Here is a 15,284-nt window from a genome sequence, read left to right as displayed (position 1 = left end):
AATAGCTTCCTGGAGCCTTGCAGGGAGAGCCAGGGAGGAGCAAGCAGGTGCAGTTTGAGCCCCATTCATGGAGGTGCTATGTCCATCCTCTTTCATCGCAAAACTGTAGGTGCTGGGAGTTACCTATCTGGAAACCGTCTTTGGGAGGCCTGAGGATGCTATGCTGTGAAAGAGGGCTGGCATGCATGTGGCCATGGGCCTGGCAGACATGCCGTGGGGAAGCACAGGGAGAACTCTAACTGTTCGGTGTGAATATGGGGCCCAGCTGTCCCTGCAGTGGCTTCGGACTCTGGGGAGAGAGGAGCCAGAAGAGATGAGAATGAATGGTGGCAAAAAGGTGGATGACTGGGAGGAAATGGGAAGCAGTGATGGGGTGACGAGTAGCCCACGCCTGGTTCAAGAGTAGAGGAAAGCCAATAAACAGAGAAAAGAGATGAGTTCTGCTTTAGATAAGTCACAATAGACTCATATGCTAATAGTCCCTAAAGACACAGAACATCCACTGGGCAGGGGCAGGGGCAGGGGCAGGGATGCCGGTGTCCACCTGGGCTGTGTGGTCTTGGGCCAGTTACTTAACTTTTTTGGAAGATGTTTCCTTCTGGATAAAATGAGGGTGACAGTCCCCACACACAGAGCTGTTGTGGGAATTAAGTGAGCTGACCACATGAAAGCATCCAGTACACCACCTGGCCCACAGTAGGAATTCAGTAAGGCTAGTCTTACTTCCTCCTGTTCTAGCACATCTCAGGAAAGCACAAGGGGCTCAGGGTACCATGTGCTGAATACAAGCAAATCACAGGGGTTCAGTGACCAGGAGCTGAGCCGGTGCTGGGGCTGGGGCTGGGGATGGAGCTGGGGCTGGCATGGAAGAAGGCACTGGGCGTCTGACTCCACAGTCCTTCAGTTCTGGAATAGGTTGATCTATACTGCTCATTCTATGAATGGATGAAATAATGATGATCGGGGTAACCAGGAAAACATCCAGATGTGCTGTGTAAGCTATTTGCTAAGCCAGGACATTTTTATTTTAGAAAGAATCTTTTTAAGAAACTGAAAAGAAAATTCTGGTGTTTGAAAGCACTCATTCTGGATGTCTGAGGGTTCCAGTTTTTGAGTATTTTGGCTTCCATTTGTGGGCTACTTCTCTGTGCATGGTGACATGTTAATTCAGGTAGTTCTCACAATCGCCCCATGATGTGGGACCTTCTCTGAAACAGGCAGTAGGACAGAGATCATAATCCTTCCCACTCCAACCAAGGAGGATTGGACTAGGAGTGGGTAAAGATATTGCCCAAGCCAGGCTAATTTGTTCTCCTCTTTTTCATTATCATGTCCCATGATAAGGACAGCACTTACAAGGGTTAAATCCCTTGTCTAGTTATTTATCTTGCAAGAGGCAAAACTTGGATTTGTGCCCAAATCTGTGGCCTGCTGTCTCACTGCACACATACATATGCTTGGCTCTTGTAGGTGACTATATCAAGTTCTAGTGGACCCAGCCTTGGCCTGGGGGAGGGTCTGCAGGCTGGCTTGGCACCAGAATAGACATCTCCTTTCCTCTGTTTGCCAGGCTTTATCTACATGCCTGGTACAGCAGGACTAGCAGCACAGGGCAAGCAGCTGACTTATCTGGGCAGTCATGGCCAAGGGAATGGGTTTGAGTTGTAGTTATTGGGGCTGAACTCTAGAAGACAGATGTGTCTTCCATATTTCTAAAGATAGCTTTGATGGTGAATGTTGATATGGGGAAGACATCCCCTTGGTTTTGTTTTTTTCTTTTTTCTTTTCTTAAAGATTTTATTTATTTATTTGAGATAGAAAGAGTGTGAGAGAGAACATGAGCAGGGGGCAGAGGGAGAATCAGACTCCTGGCTGAGCAGGGAGCCCAGTGCGGGGCTGGATGCCACGACCCTGGGATCACGATCTGAGCCAAAGACAGATGCTTAACCAACTGAGCCACCCAAGCAAGCACCCCATCCCTTTGGTTTTAAATTAAGTTCACAACTGTAGGTAAAACCTCCAACACTCTGTCCTCAGTGAGCCTTTCTTGGGTATAAGTTAGTTATCCTTTACTTAAATAAACGGCCCCCCAGTAGAAGCAGATACACAAAAACTTTTATTAAGTGGAAGTTAGACTCCATGGTAATTAACCAGTTACAAGTGCATTTCAATTCATGTGTGTGGACACTGTAGAAGTCAGGATGGTCTTATTGAAAGTCCAGTGTTCCGGCTTGGCATGTGTCAGTGCAACCCAAGGTAGAACCATACACGCGGTAAGTACAGGTCAACGATGATGTCAGACTACATTGGCAACACCATATTCATTGTTACAGCTAAGCATTACAGAACATGAAAGTCCAAAGACCAGAAGACTATTACTAAATTGATTCTTACTCTAAGCCTTTACTTCTACTTAAATGCTTCCATAGGACCAGCGTGGCAAATCCTCAAATCTGGGGGACAGCGCCATTTTTATGCGTTACACTTAAATGGGCCACAGAAACTACACACATTCTGTGGTCCTCCTGATGGCCACGGCAGGTCGATACCAGCTGTCCCCTTGGGAAAGTGCAGTTTAGTTTAACTGGTGTGAATGTTTCATATGCTAAGTCTTCACATCTGAAATTTTTCTTCTATTTCAGTTAGCACCAGTTTATTTGAAATCTTTTTCCTGGTGTTAGATATTTAGGAAACATTTTTTTTTTTTTTTAAACCAACACACAAAGTCCCAAACAATGGAAAGCAAAAAACATTCAAAAAGTTGTTTTAGAGAACAGCATTTAGAAAAAACAACATCATTTAAACATCCAACAAATCTATGTACAATGTGCCGAAAGCTGGCACTGGGCATGGCTGAGGAACAGTCACGTCAAAGGTGTATTAACCGGAACCTCCACAGGCTGTATTTACAGTCAAATAGGTATTCAGAAATGTAGTATCAGAACATCTGAATTTGGCTAAAAATCATATAAAAAGACACATCCCCACCCCCAAAAACTTCTACATAGGTAGCAAACATATCCAGTATAACCATAAGTACCAGGTTTAGAAGTGTGTTTTTCCATATTTTCCATAGTTCTACAAACAGTTGAGAAACTTTCTCAACAGACAGAGAAGAGAACTAGAATGGCAGAGAAATGGAGTTCTTTATTTCAACATTGTCAGATGAAGGGAAAGAATGTTTTTGTTTTTGTTTTTTTCATGCGGAGTAACGTAGGAAAGTACTAATTAAGGAGCAAGGTTAAATTATTAGGGGAAAGGTTTCATGGAATTAAAAAATCAGCAAGAAGGCTGAAGAAACGTGTGTATATTCTGTACGGACGTTCCAGAAATGTAAGTAATTATCTCCATGTAATTTTGAAAAAAGCCTAATGATTTGCTCTGATGGACAGCATTTTTATATTTTGTTCTCTGAAATGCTAGAACCCAAACCCTTCGGAGAGTAGTTTTTGTTCTCAGATTGAGAATTAAACACAACAGACATAACCTATTAATGCTATATTTATCCAATGTGATGTGCATTCACCTCATGCAGGTTTGTCTTCCTGTTAAGCCAGCGTTACTAGAAGATCCACCTTCAAAAAAACCGGGCACGTTTTGTAACAACCAGCATTTCTCATTTCTGCTTAAGAAGTAAACTAGAAACCATTTCCTATTTATTTACCTTAATAGCTGATGTTGTTTAGAGTCTGAAATTTCAATGCACTGTCTTTAAAAATATCAGCTGGAAGAATATAGATGGGAGTCCCACATTCCCATAATGTTATGCATTCAAGTTTATTCTGAATAATTTGTGTTTGTGATAAGTCTATGAAAAAAATTTACTTGGATTTGATACAAAATACAGTTACTCTTTGAAAATGCATAGTTTGTAACTTTATACATTCATTCACTAATATTAAAGACCTTTTGTAAGCAAGTACTTACTTCCAAATGGTAGTAAGATTGTAGTTCAAAAGATCTCTCAAAATCGGATAGTGTCGCCACATTGCTCTGGAATTAGTGCCCACGGCCCAGATGAGGCCGCTGTCTAGTTAACGCTGTCATTAACATCACGCAGGAAGGCCCGCGGCTCGCTCTTCCTTCTGGCTTTACCTCGTTCAGCAGGCACTGAAAAGCAATGCTTTCTACTGACAGTATTTCCTAAATACCCCATTTGAAATGTTTTATAATTTCGTTTTAACATTTTAGATTTGGTGTAGAAAACAATTTGAAAGATGGCTTAATTTTTAAAAGTAGAGTTTTGTTTTGTTTTGTTTTTTTAAACCTTACCATGGACTAAGGGCAACGGAGGGTTTGTGGTAACTGTTGTTCTCTCGCTCCCCAGCCCCCTTATTTGAGAAAGATGACCGTAGGCCACTCGGTAGTTGCATTTGATGATGGTCATGAACCCTTTGGGACCTAGCGATTTTTTCTTATCCTGAGTTCTTCTTCTAAGTATATAGATTTTGAGACATGAAACACTTTGGAAACTACACTAGTATCTGGTTATTCCAGAGAGCATATGTTTAAATGGCTGACCATCGTCCAACCATTGATTATAAAAATAGGAATTCTAGGTCATGTTGTAGGAAAATATTGATTAATGGCATTTTTTTTTTAAAAACATATATAATCCACATTTCTGGGTTGTTTTACACCCAGAGCGTTTTCAGTTATTGAAGTCATGGAACATTTTGGGGGTATTGAGTTCTTTCCTAAAAATCTAAGTCTATTCTAAAGCTTTCTACCAGTGATCACAGAGGTTCCCCAGACAGTCGGGATACTTTGGAAGAAGGGGCTTTGCTATCATCACAGGGCTTGGTCAAGTCACAGTCATTGATTTCCAATTAGCAGAGAATAGAATAAAAAGACATAAAAAGCAAAGCAAGGGTTTGTAATCTGCAAAGTGATGCATCCTTTTTTTTTGGAGAGGAAGCAGTTTGTAATTACACTACACTGTAGATCCCTGAGGGGTAATTCCAACTCTGGCATTGCTGGCCCCCAAAGCTCTACCTTTTTCCTCTCTGTCTTGGCCGTGTGTGCCCAAAGCATGGGAAGAGGGCGCCACCAGGGTGAGGGACAGGTGCTTAATGGTGAGAGCAGACTGGAGTGGTTTCCTCCTTGCATAGATATAAAGTTAAAGCAATTATACCTTGCAGGAGCCACTTTCCTTTCACATAATAAAGGCCAAGTCAATTTTCATGCCGTATAATTGTGGGCAGAGGTCAGGGCCCAGAGAAATTAAAATGTGAAGCTCTCTTCTTCTGTCCTTCCATGGTAGTCTGATCACACAGTTGGCCTTCCGCATGGACGGGCCTGGTGGGTAGGTGACTTGCGTGAAGGGATTTGAATCCAGGTGAAAGGATTGGATATCTGCCTTGTCTTTCTTTATCAGCGAGTCTGTTTGAGTCTTTTGTGATGAGTGTTGTAGGTTGTATGCTCTCTGAATGATCACCCAAAACTGTTCAGAGAGATGGAAATTTTTCTCGGAAAGAAGAGGGCAGCCTCACAGACTGAGCCTCACATACAAGTCACAGTCATATTTATCCCCTTGGAGCTTAATTTAAGAGTGAGAAAGAAGTCAGCAGCACAGAAGCAAAAGTGTTTAATTTGGAATTTGGGGAAGGGAACATAACTAACAACAGTGTGGCCTCAGTAAGGTTACATAAGTGAACACAAGGTGGTTGCCAAGATGGCGCTCGGGGAGGGGGGCGGGGGAGTGTTTGGTTAAGACTAATCACCAGAACGGGGACTGTTCTCTCTCTCTCTCTCTCTCTCTCTCTCTCTCTCTCTCTCTAAGCTCAATTTCTTCTCCAGAGTCCTGGTTTTCCTCCTGAGTCAGAGATGTAGAAAGAATTCAGAAGGAAGCAGATGAGCAATTTTTTTTTTAAAGAAAATTTTCTTCTTTAATGACAGCTCTCTTGCCCTTTTCGGGAGTTGCTACTTTCTACTCTGGTGAATCTTCTGAATTAAAAATTTAGGGAATTGCCCCTCGTGAGCAAATGTAACAGTTAATCAGGCTCAAGAATTCGTTTTTTAACATTTTCATAGTATAAATAAAGGGGCCCTTTTCTTTAGAAGCTGGCCATTTATAATGACGTGGACGGCGCCCAATATGAAAGAACATTTTTTAGAAACAAGGATGACAGTTTGAGCATTGAACTCACAATCTCCGCCTTCGCTCAGAATCTACGGTCATCTTCTTTAGGAACCTCAGCTTCCTGCTTATTCACGAAGCCCCGCCACTGTGGGGGCCTTGGTGCTCACCCCTGCAAAACAGGCTTCTTCACCTGCAGAGGAGGAGAGCTCAGCTGTGTCCAACTCCTGCACTGTATTCTCCACAGATAACAACGCATCATTTGTCAAAAAAGCCTGTTAATGAAGTACATGCAGGCCAAAATGGCTTAGGCCCCTTCTAGTTCCATGACTACACTCCTTGGGAGTGACTTTACCCTAAACTCGCGATGGGAAGCCTGGTAAAGTAAAGGGAGAAGGGCCTCGTGAAACCTGTTCATTATTGGACAACCTTTTATTTTTTTTTGGACAGCCTTTTAGTCACTCACCCTGACAGAGATCTCAGGCATTGACAATGTCATTTAAATTGCATTCGTATTTAAACGTGACTTCAGCATCTCATGGGTGTTTCCAACTTTGCATTGGATTTGATCATTAAAAATTGTAAATTTGAGCTGCTTTTCAATTTTCTGGCATCGATTTCCGTTTACATGGAGAACAAATGTTGAACGGTAGCAGCAAAATCATTTTTTTCCCAAGGAGTCAAAACTTTTACTCAGAACATCACGTTAGCTAAGAAACTCCTATAAGTAACCGTTCAGATGGTTGGACCTTAGGGAGTAGGGGCACGGCAGCAGCCTAAAGGGGTGCTGTTGGCCATGATTAAGTTTGCATGCGACAACGGGAATGAACACGTGCTTAGTTTCTATGCTGAAGGACCTGGGCTGAGAGGGTGGGTTGAGACCCAGGTGGGTCCCTGGGTCTTTTTAGATTTGGAGTCTAGAAGACTTCAGTCTGCAAGCCCTTCCCCTCTTTCCTTCAGGCAGTGATAGGCCTGACTCCCAGGCTTAACACTATCGTGGTGTGGCCTCGGAGGGGATCCTAAATATTCCTACTCTACACTGGATCCCTAGGAAGGTCAAATGAAATAATGTATCTGAAAGAAACCTACTTTATTATATATGTGAAAGGGTTAGCGATTATCCCAATACCATCAGGACTCTGGTGTAAGATACAGTCTGAAGTAACTTAGGCCATCCGAGCCAAAGAAGCAACTTCTAATTTTTTCCATGACACATTTATTCCCATTTTGTCTTTGCCTGCAGACAAAGGTGCTAAGGTTTTCTGTGTGGAAAAACTCCATTCTGGGGGTTAGTGGACACTCTAACATACCTACTAGTTCTGAAACAAGGCTGTTGCTATATTGGAGATGGAGATTTTACCCTGGAATGAAAACTCTCGAGGCAGGATGGAGTGGGAAGCAGTGTGGAGGGACTGGCGAAGGGCTTTGGGACAAGGAAGCAGACTCTCAGACTATTTCAGACTCCAGGGGCTCCTGGCTGCCTTCTCTGAAGGCACGAGCCTGCTCTTTGCCAGCCCCTCATCACAGTGGTCACGGTAGGTGAGAACTTAAGTTGGGATGACAGTTCTTCCATGCTTTGGGGCATGGCCTGGGCCGCCAGAAGGGGGCAGAAGGTGAGCCGGATAGTACTTTAGCATATTTTGATCAGAGGCAAGGCTAACTTAAGGATACTATATTTTAATATTCAAGTCTTCCATGAGAATGATTTCTGGGGAGAACTGACCTCTTTCCCTTCTTTGATTTTAGTGGCCCAGATAGTGCCAATGTGTGAGTTTGTGGGGCTGAGGGACGAACCTGACCCAGTGGCCGTTGGATGTGAGATGTGCTTTCCCCAACAGGTGAGACTGGTGGCCAGAGGTTGCCTCTGCCCATATATAGGTTCTCTTTGGTCTGCACAGTGTTGGCCAAGAATTTGAGTTGTCAACACTTAAATGTCAGGTAACATCTTACTTCCAAGTCAGAAGATCTAGTAGCCCTGGGCCTGATTTCTGCATGGTTCTGATTGTCTAGAGCTGGGTGCCCCAGGCAATGGGGGCATGCGCTCTCTGGTTGACAAGTCTCTCCACTCTTCCGTAGTGTCCCTGTTTTGCCTGACCTGAATCGTTCATTTACAGATCCTGCCTGGCTTTTCTAAGGCTTCTGCTATAAACCATTAGGAAGCTTCTATTTCAAAAAGAAGCAAGACTCATTTGGTTCAAAACCATACAGCAATAAGCACTTCTTGGGGATTTCATGCTAACAGTGGAGATAGTCAAGGGAATGAAGATAGAGATTTGCAGACTGCCTCATCTCAGAGACCAGGAGTCGAGGCTGTACGTGGTTTTCCCTATCTCCATGCATTTCTAGTCCTCATGTGTGCAGATTCTAAAGCCTATTTGAAAGCAAGGTCTGGGTGACCCTCTGACCACTTCATAGGAGCTGCCCAATGGGTATACGGTCATTCTATCCCAGCTTTACTTTTGATGTTATCTGCATACTGCTAATTAGTCTAGCTTTTGAGTTACTGAAATCTTAGAAAGAAAAGATGCTTTCTTTCTTTCTTTTTTTTTTTTAACAGTGAGTGGGCTAGAAAAAAACTGTACAGCATTATGAAATGGTTTTGGCAAAGCTCAAAATTATTTGTGCAGTTAATAAACTTTCTATGGCTCCCTCCCTTGTTTCCCGACTCTTGGGAACACAGTGACTTTCTGATCGCAACCTGCATGTCTGTTCGTTCTTCTCGTGACAAATCAAGCACTTGCTTTGATAAGGAAATTAAGGTTATTGAGTTAGTGCTGAGGAAAAACTTATTTTAAACACCACTGATCGCCTAAAAATTCTATCTTTGGGCTTACATACCATGGTTTGCGAAACTACCACCCGATGATACTTGCTAGTTAAATGAAGGTTTGTGGTAAGTTTGTCTTTGTGACAGAATCTCATTTTACTCTAAAGAATTTCCAAGAATATTTCTCCCATTGCCTGCAAGCATATCTACTAACATTTTTTTTCCGATTTAAGATACGTAGGATGATTCTTAAAGTGTCTTTTTCCGTCATACTTCGCAAACACACTGGCAATGATAAAAGGAGTAGCTGTTGCCAGCTTGAGTCTCTTATAATACTCTTTCCGTCTGATCTGCATTTCTACCCTTGCTGCAGAGGGTTCATTGAAAAGATATGCATCAAAACACTTGCTTAAAAGAGGCATAGCCCTTTGTTTGGAGAGCAGGAATTGCTTTATAATACTAACACTTCCTGTCTGGTAAATACTGTATTTTAAAAAATAAGCTACAATGTATAAAACCAAGGTCATTTCCCACAAAATGTTCATGTTTTTTGTGATTACAAAACACGGCATCTTGTAAAATATTTCCAGTTCTGTTAACGTGAGAAGTTAAGTACTAATGCTTATTATAAAAGTGTCATGTCCCTTAGAATCGTAGAAGCCTAAAGCGGTATAATTCTTGTCTTATTTGGAAAATTAAGTTATAATTATCGTATTTAAGATTACATTTTGACACAACACAATACCATTGTGATTCTCAGACCTACAGGAAAAGTTATAAAACATGAGATTGTCTTAAAAAAAAAGCAACTATTTACAAAACAGGACCAGAAGTAAAATGCCCATTTTGATTTCCGGTCCCAGGATAGGTACACCTTTTAAAGCATGGATATCATTGGATACGGGCTTTTTCAAAGTCAGTCACAATAAGCAAACCGGTCGGTCTTAAGTCCATTTTATACTTTCTTGTTCTGTTGGTGTGCATTACTTAGTCATACACTTGGTACCTAAAAGTGCTAATCTCATTTTATTTACTGACTTCTGGTTTGACGAGTTACAATGCAAAAAGACACAACGGGACAGTTCCAGTATGGAGGAATCCCCACAGGTATGAGGAACAGGGAGAGTGTGTGTGCCGCCGGTCGGGGTATTTTCTGAGAGAAATGAAATTTCCAGTTGACCCGTGTACCCAGCGCCTTCTCCAAAAGGAGTCACATCCTCATCCATATTCATGAACTCTGCTCTGTTTCCACTCATTTGTATGCACAGATCCTTCCCTGTGTTCATACAGGTCAATGCTACAGTTGATGTGGTCGATAGAAAGTCTACAGGGTCATGAGAAAAAGCAGCACCTTGTCCGCACAAGTCCGTGGAAGTTTGCTCCTTAACATGCTACTAAAGCAAAACGTGCGTCTTTAACAGCTCTCACCTACGGGGTTCTGCGTGCAGTCATCCAACTGGGTGATTAGAAAGAGGAACACCAAGGCTTCGTATTCACAATTACATTCAGAAAAAGCCTTACACGAGTCTGTGAACACCCGCCAGGGAGCGTGCCTGTGGTTCAAAGGTCAGCCTCAGCTACAAAGAAACAGCTCTTTCTCATAGAGCTTTCCTCCACACCTCAAAAAGTTGATATGGTCCAGTTCATGTAAATTTGTCTTGAAATAATTATCCTGTTCGTTAAAAACAAAAACAAAAACAAAAACCCCAAAACACTAAACTGTTCTGACTCGAAAAGACTCTAGAGATAATAAAAGTCTTTCTAAGGATCTTCCAGCTCTATCTTTCACATACCCTTTAATTTTCCCTGAGGAAATGAATATTATTTACAGTGTTTTGCTACTATTCTCAAGGTATTCTCTCCTGTAGGTACAATCCTTGCCACTTCTCTCTCAACATTCTCAAGTGAATGCTGTTCTTTCGTTTTCCAATGAAGTCTGAAGAAGGAGGAAATGGGTTCAACCGTCGGCGACTTTAGAACCCAGGGCGGCTTTCAAAGTGTGGCTTCGTGGGACACTGGAGTCAAGCCAACTGAAACTCAAATGATCTTGAAATCTGATAGAGGGCATTTTAGTTTCAGAAATCTCTTGCAACATTCATGTAACTATCTCAGGTAACGATTTTGGAAAGCCGGAGAACTGTAACCCCCATCCTTGTCTATTGCAAGTTTTCATCGGCAACACAGTTACGACTGGACAAGGAATCGTCTAGTGAAGGGCACCCTGGTGCTTGGATCTGCTTGCAGGCACTCCGCCGCTGAGCATGCATTGGGTGGAAACCCACTGCCTTCTTCCTGACGCTGGCTTTTCCCAACCAATGAGGAAACCTGCCAGCCAGCGAGGGGGTGGGAAGTCCGTGCCCCCTTGAGATGTGCTTGGCGGTCCTGTATCCCTGGGCAGAGCTGCTTCCCCTAAGGGAGCCTCTTCTTGCTCCGGCAAGCAATTCCTGGGGGACAACATGACAGCTCCCTTGGAGGTGCCCAGGGACAATCCCCATTGGCTGACCAGCATTAAGGAGATGAGCAGGAGCCAGATGTCCATAGACCTCTCATATCTCCTCTCTGGTCCCCAACCCACCCACTTGCTACCCGGTGTTTTCTCCAGCTTGTCACACTGCTTCCCATAAATTGGGTGCACATCCTCTGGGAAGGACTAAGCCTTAATACTACAGCCTGATGAACTCTCTTTGCTTTGTAGCTACCTGAAGAATGCCTGTCCATTACTATGAGATGCCTTTTTTAGACAGAGATGAGAACTATTTTGTGAAGGAAGGGGGGATCAAGGGAGAGAAAGGTCAGAAGACTATAGCATGCCTTCTTTAGAAATACTCTGGGTCCAGAATCCATTGTATTGCCATTGCTTTTGCACAGACAGGTGTCTGAGGTCCCTGGGATGGACGGAGCTCCCGTTAACCAGCCAGCATGCTGTGGGACTGCCCTTTCCACCCATCCCCTGTCTCCGCTCGCCAAATGAAGACATAAAAGCATGTGGGACCACAGAGATGGCAGAAAACGAATGTTGGGCTTAATTTGGCACTTCATTTAATTCCAAAATATAACAAAATAGCTCTATGTCTTTTTTTTTTTTTAAATTTTAGCTTTTACAATCAGTGCTGTATATTGCAATTCATCACTTTCTGGGTGGCTTGCAAGAAGTTAATCCCCCCCCCCCTTTCTTTCCCTCCCAAGGCCAGCCAGGTGAATTTTGGTGGGTCTCTAGTTATGACATGCCTTGATACAAAGAATGGATGTCTGTGTGTGCAGGAAGCTACTGAGGGTCTGTGCACACCTGGAAGCCAAGAAGGTACACAGAGATTGGGCTGGTTGGCAGAAAGGAGTCCCCATGTGGGTAGGAGATGCAGAAAAGTATGTGTAGAGAAGGCTTTAGAAAGGAGAAGAAATCCCAGGGAAGTTGCCTTCAGCTCTACACTTCTGCTTATACCTGTTCATTAGCTAAAGACCAGGTAAGGACTGAGCTTGACCCCTCCAGGCCAGAGCTCGGAACTAATCATGGGCTGCATCTCTGGAGGACAGCCACAAAACCTCAGTCCAGGACTGCTCCACAGCAGAAACCTCTCCCTCCTTGTGTTCCAGAGTTCTAGGGGGTGGGGAGGATGGATTTAGCCCCTCCTCATTTTGTTTTTGATGAGGGACTTAATCCCAGGATCACAGGCCAGGGAGCCTCACCGAAGAGAAAAACCTCTGCTCTGGGAGTGCATCCCAACCAACCATCACTTCTGTCCACAGGGAACCTGCTCAAAGGGTTCATCAGCTCTGGACTCACTGTAGCTGCTGGGCAGTCTACCCTCAGCTCAGGCCTCCTGGGCCAGGCCAGAGCATCATGTCACAGTCGAGGGTGCCTATAGGTAGAGCATCAGGACTCCAGGAAGGAGAAAAGACATGCTGGGATTGAGGATGCAAATACATTTCTATCCTTAGAAAAATGCCCTTTCCTGGCTGACCTTGTAAATACTAAAACACATTATAGCTGGTGCCATAGCTACTAGTGATTGGTAATCATGGCATGAAATTAAATGAAGCTCTTTTCCTTCCCTCTTGAAATAAGTGTTGTTGAAATAAAAATAAATGGAGGAAAACAGGATTTTTTCCAAGGAACAATGTTTAAAAAGTCATATGAAAGCTTAAAAAATAAAACTGCCAAAAATATATGAACGCATAGGTTGTGGATATTACACTGTGGAACCTCCTTCTATTTCCCTCGATTATAAAAGGAAAAGGATATTTGTTATTACTAGATGACTTCTTTCAACTCTTTAAAACAAGTGTATGTACAATCTCTAAACATATATTAAACTTTGCTCTGTGCAATTTCATTGAACATTCCTATGGCTGATCGTAGGCTCCCAGTCCTGACAGTGCATCCTGAAAGGTGCTCTTACTTCTTTGCATAGGTATAGGAAAAATAACTCATTAGCAGGGCAATCCAGAGTAGGATAGATAGACGATGAGCTTATATAGAGAGCATGACGACTACTCCCCTCCCCCTTTGCACTACTAACAAAACAAACAACCAACCAAACAAACATATATACCAGGCTAGAAAGCCTGCCAAGAGCAATGCAGTGGGAGCCCTGGTCCTACTAAGTGGAGAGATTCCTATACCAACATGCATTTTCCTTTTGGTGTTCTATATGTTCCCCTCTGAGCAAATTCTTAATGAACAGTTCCAATATTTTTATAAGAAAAATAAAGTTTGGGACCTCCCATGTACCCATATCATGTTTCTATATTTCACGAACCCCTCTCCCGGACATGCTAAAGCATACAACCTATGAAAGTGCACTCAGAATAGATGTTGGTTTGTTGACCTCACATGTCCCTCTGAACAGATGGGGACGTGGAGGCTGTGCTCTGCTGTCCTGTGGGGATAGTTCGAGTTCTCTACCTTTTCTGAAACCGGTCCGGGGTGGAGTTTTGAGGGAAGGCCCGATGACCCGCTAACCTGGCAAGGACACTGTCAGACAAGCAGTGACCAACAGACCCGGGCCGCTGTCTGCCCTGCGTCCCTGAAAGAAGCATCGAGGCTTACCCAGATGGCCACCCATGCCAGTCTTTGATGGAGCCGCGGCTGGTAGAGAACGAGCCAGCGGAGACTCCTAGGTGTTCCCGGATGTCCTGGACTCAGCTGGGGGCTGAAGTCTGCTGGTGATCTCTTTGTGAGTGGACGCCCTCCGGGGCCCTTCAGGCCAACAGCTCTGTGGCGGTTCCGTGCGGGGCCATTCTTCAAAACGCGAGAAACCGACAAACGAGACAGAGAAGAGATCCCCAGAGTGCTGCGCTTTCTAGCAACACGTCATGATGTGCACTGCTCCAAGAAGTCAAATGGAAAACAGGGAAAATACTATTCACAATGAAAGCAGGTACTGTCCTCTGTACAAACGCTACTGAATAACGTGTAGCTTTTTTTTTAATATGGCAAAAAAATCTCAGAAATGGCATTATTTGGAAAGCTTATCAAAATATGCCTCCTCTCTAGGTAAAACGGGCTTTGTTGGTTCAGTTGCTACGGAAGTCCACAGTTTTCAGACCTAGACATACAGGAAAAAAAAAAAAAGGCTGACTTTTCTTTTCAAGGAAAAAAAAAAATAGAGCTGCCCGACGCTGGGTTCTCAGCAAGAGCAGTGAGGGTGGTGACCTTATTTATTTATTTATTTTTTTTTGCTGTCATTCCACCAAGTTTCCTGGAAGTGCTTTTCCTGGGCTTCAAGTGTGTTTTTGTTCGGGAGAAAAAGCGCTTTTCCAGAGCCTGCAGTGGAAGGCGAGGGCAGCGGGGCTCGGGGGCCCCAGGGGTCAGTCAGTGAACCTCTGGCATGCCTTCTTCCAGCGGCACGCCGTGCACCACAGGTCCCGGTTCTCCATGCCATACACCTTGCGGCACTTCTTGCCCTCTCCCCGGGGCTTCCTGCAAGACAGGCAAGGAGCAGTTATGCAGCGGACAAAGTCAGGGGGCGTTCTCTGGAGGGCTTGAGATCCCTCAAAAGAGCAAGAAACAGTGTGAAGAAACCTAATAAGGGTTCTTGCTAGGTTAGGACTTGAACACCTGCTGGATGTTGTCGCGGCCACCACGCTCAGCTGTTACTACTGACTACTGTAACTCTCAAGCTTCTACTTGTCCATTTGGGGGCTTGTCCCTCTTCATCAAACTGAATTAAACAAGTAAATACAAAAAATACCAGTAGGGAGCTTTATTCTTTTAAGTTTTAAGTATGTGCTTTCAGGTGGTCTCTTGCTTCTCAAATTTCTAGCATTCTGGTTAAGGGACATCTGAGGCGTTTCTCACTGATCTGTATTAAAAACTATATTTTAAAGTTCTTTTAATACAGAGGTTAAGGCCATATGGCTTTAAATAGACCCAGTAATCACCATTACCTGTTCTTCGAGAAAACTTACAGCAAACTGTTACCAACTGCACCCCCCCAA

At 43.7% G+C, this 15,284-nt stretch overlaps 1 protein-coding gene across 2 annotated transcripts in view; it reads right to left on the bottom strand.

Moving 5' to 3' along the window:
* Positions 1-2,093: 2,093 nt before the first annotated feature.
* ZNF704 (zinc finger protein 704) overlaps positions 2,094-15,284 on the bottom strand; it is a 237,991-nt gene continuing 224,800 nt past the window's right edge. For both annotated transcript variants that reach the window (XM_045896328.3, XM_064588169.1), the window contains exon 9: positions 2,094-14,766. In XM_045896328.3, the coding sequence (XP_045752284.1) occupies positions 14,655-14,766 (112 nt within the window). In that variant the 3' untranslated portion in view covers positions 2,094-14,654. The remainder of the gene's footprint in view (positions 14,767-15,284) is intronic.

Source organism: Mirounga angustirostris, unplaced genomic scaffold (assembly GCF_029215605.1).
Source record: "Mirounga angustirostris isolate CCGP_5_RB_7025 unplaced genomic scaffold, mMirAng1.0.hap1 SCAF_4, whole genome shotgun sequence".
NCBI classification, from domain to species: Eukaryota; Metazoa; Chordata; class Mammalia; order Carnivora; family Phocidae; genus Mirounga; species Mirounga angustirostris.
This window is presented reverse-complemented; position numbering and strand designations above follow the sequence as displayed.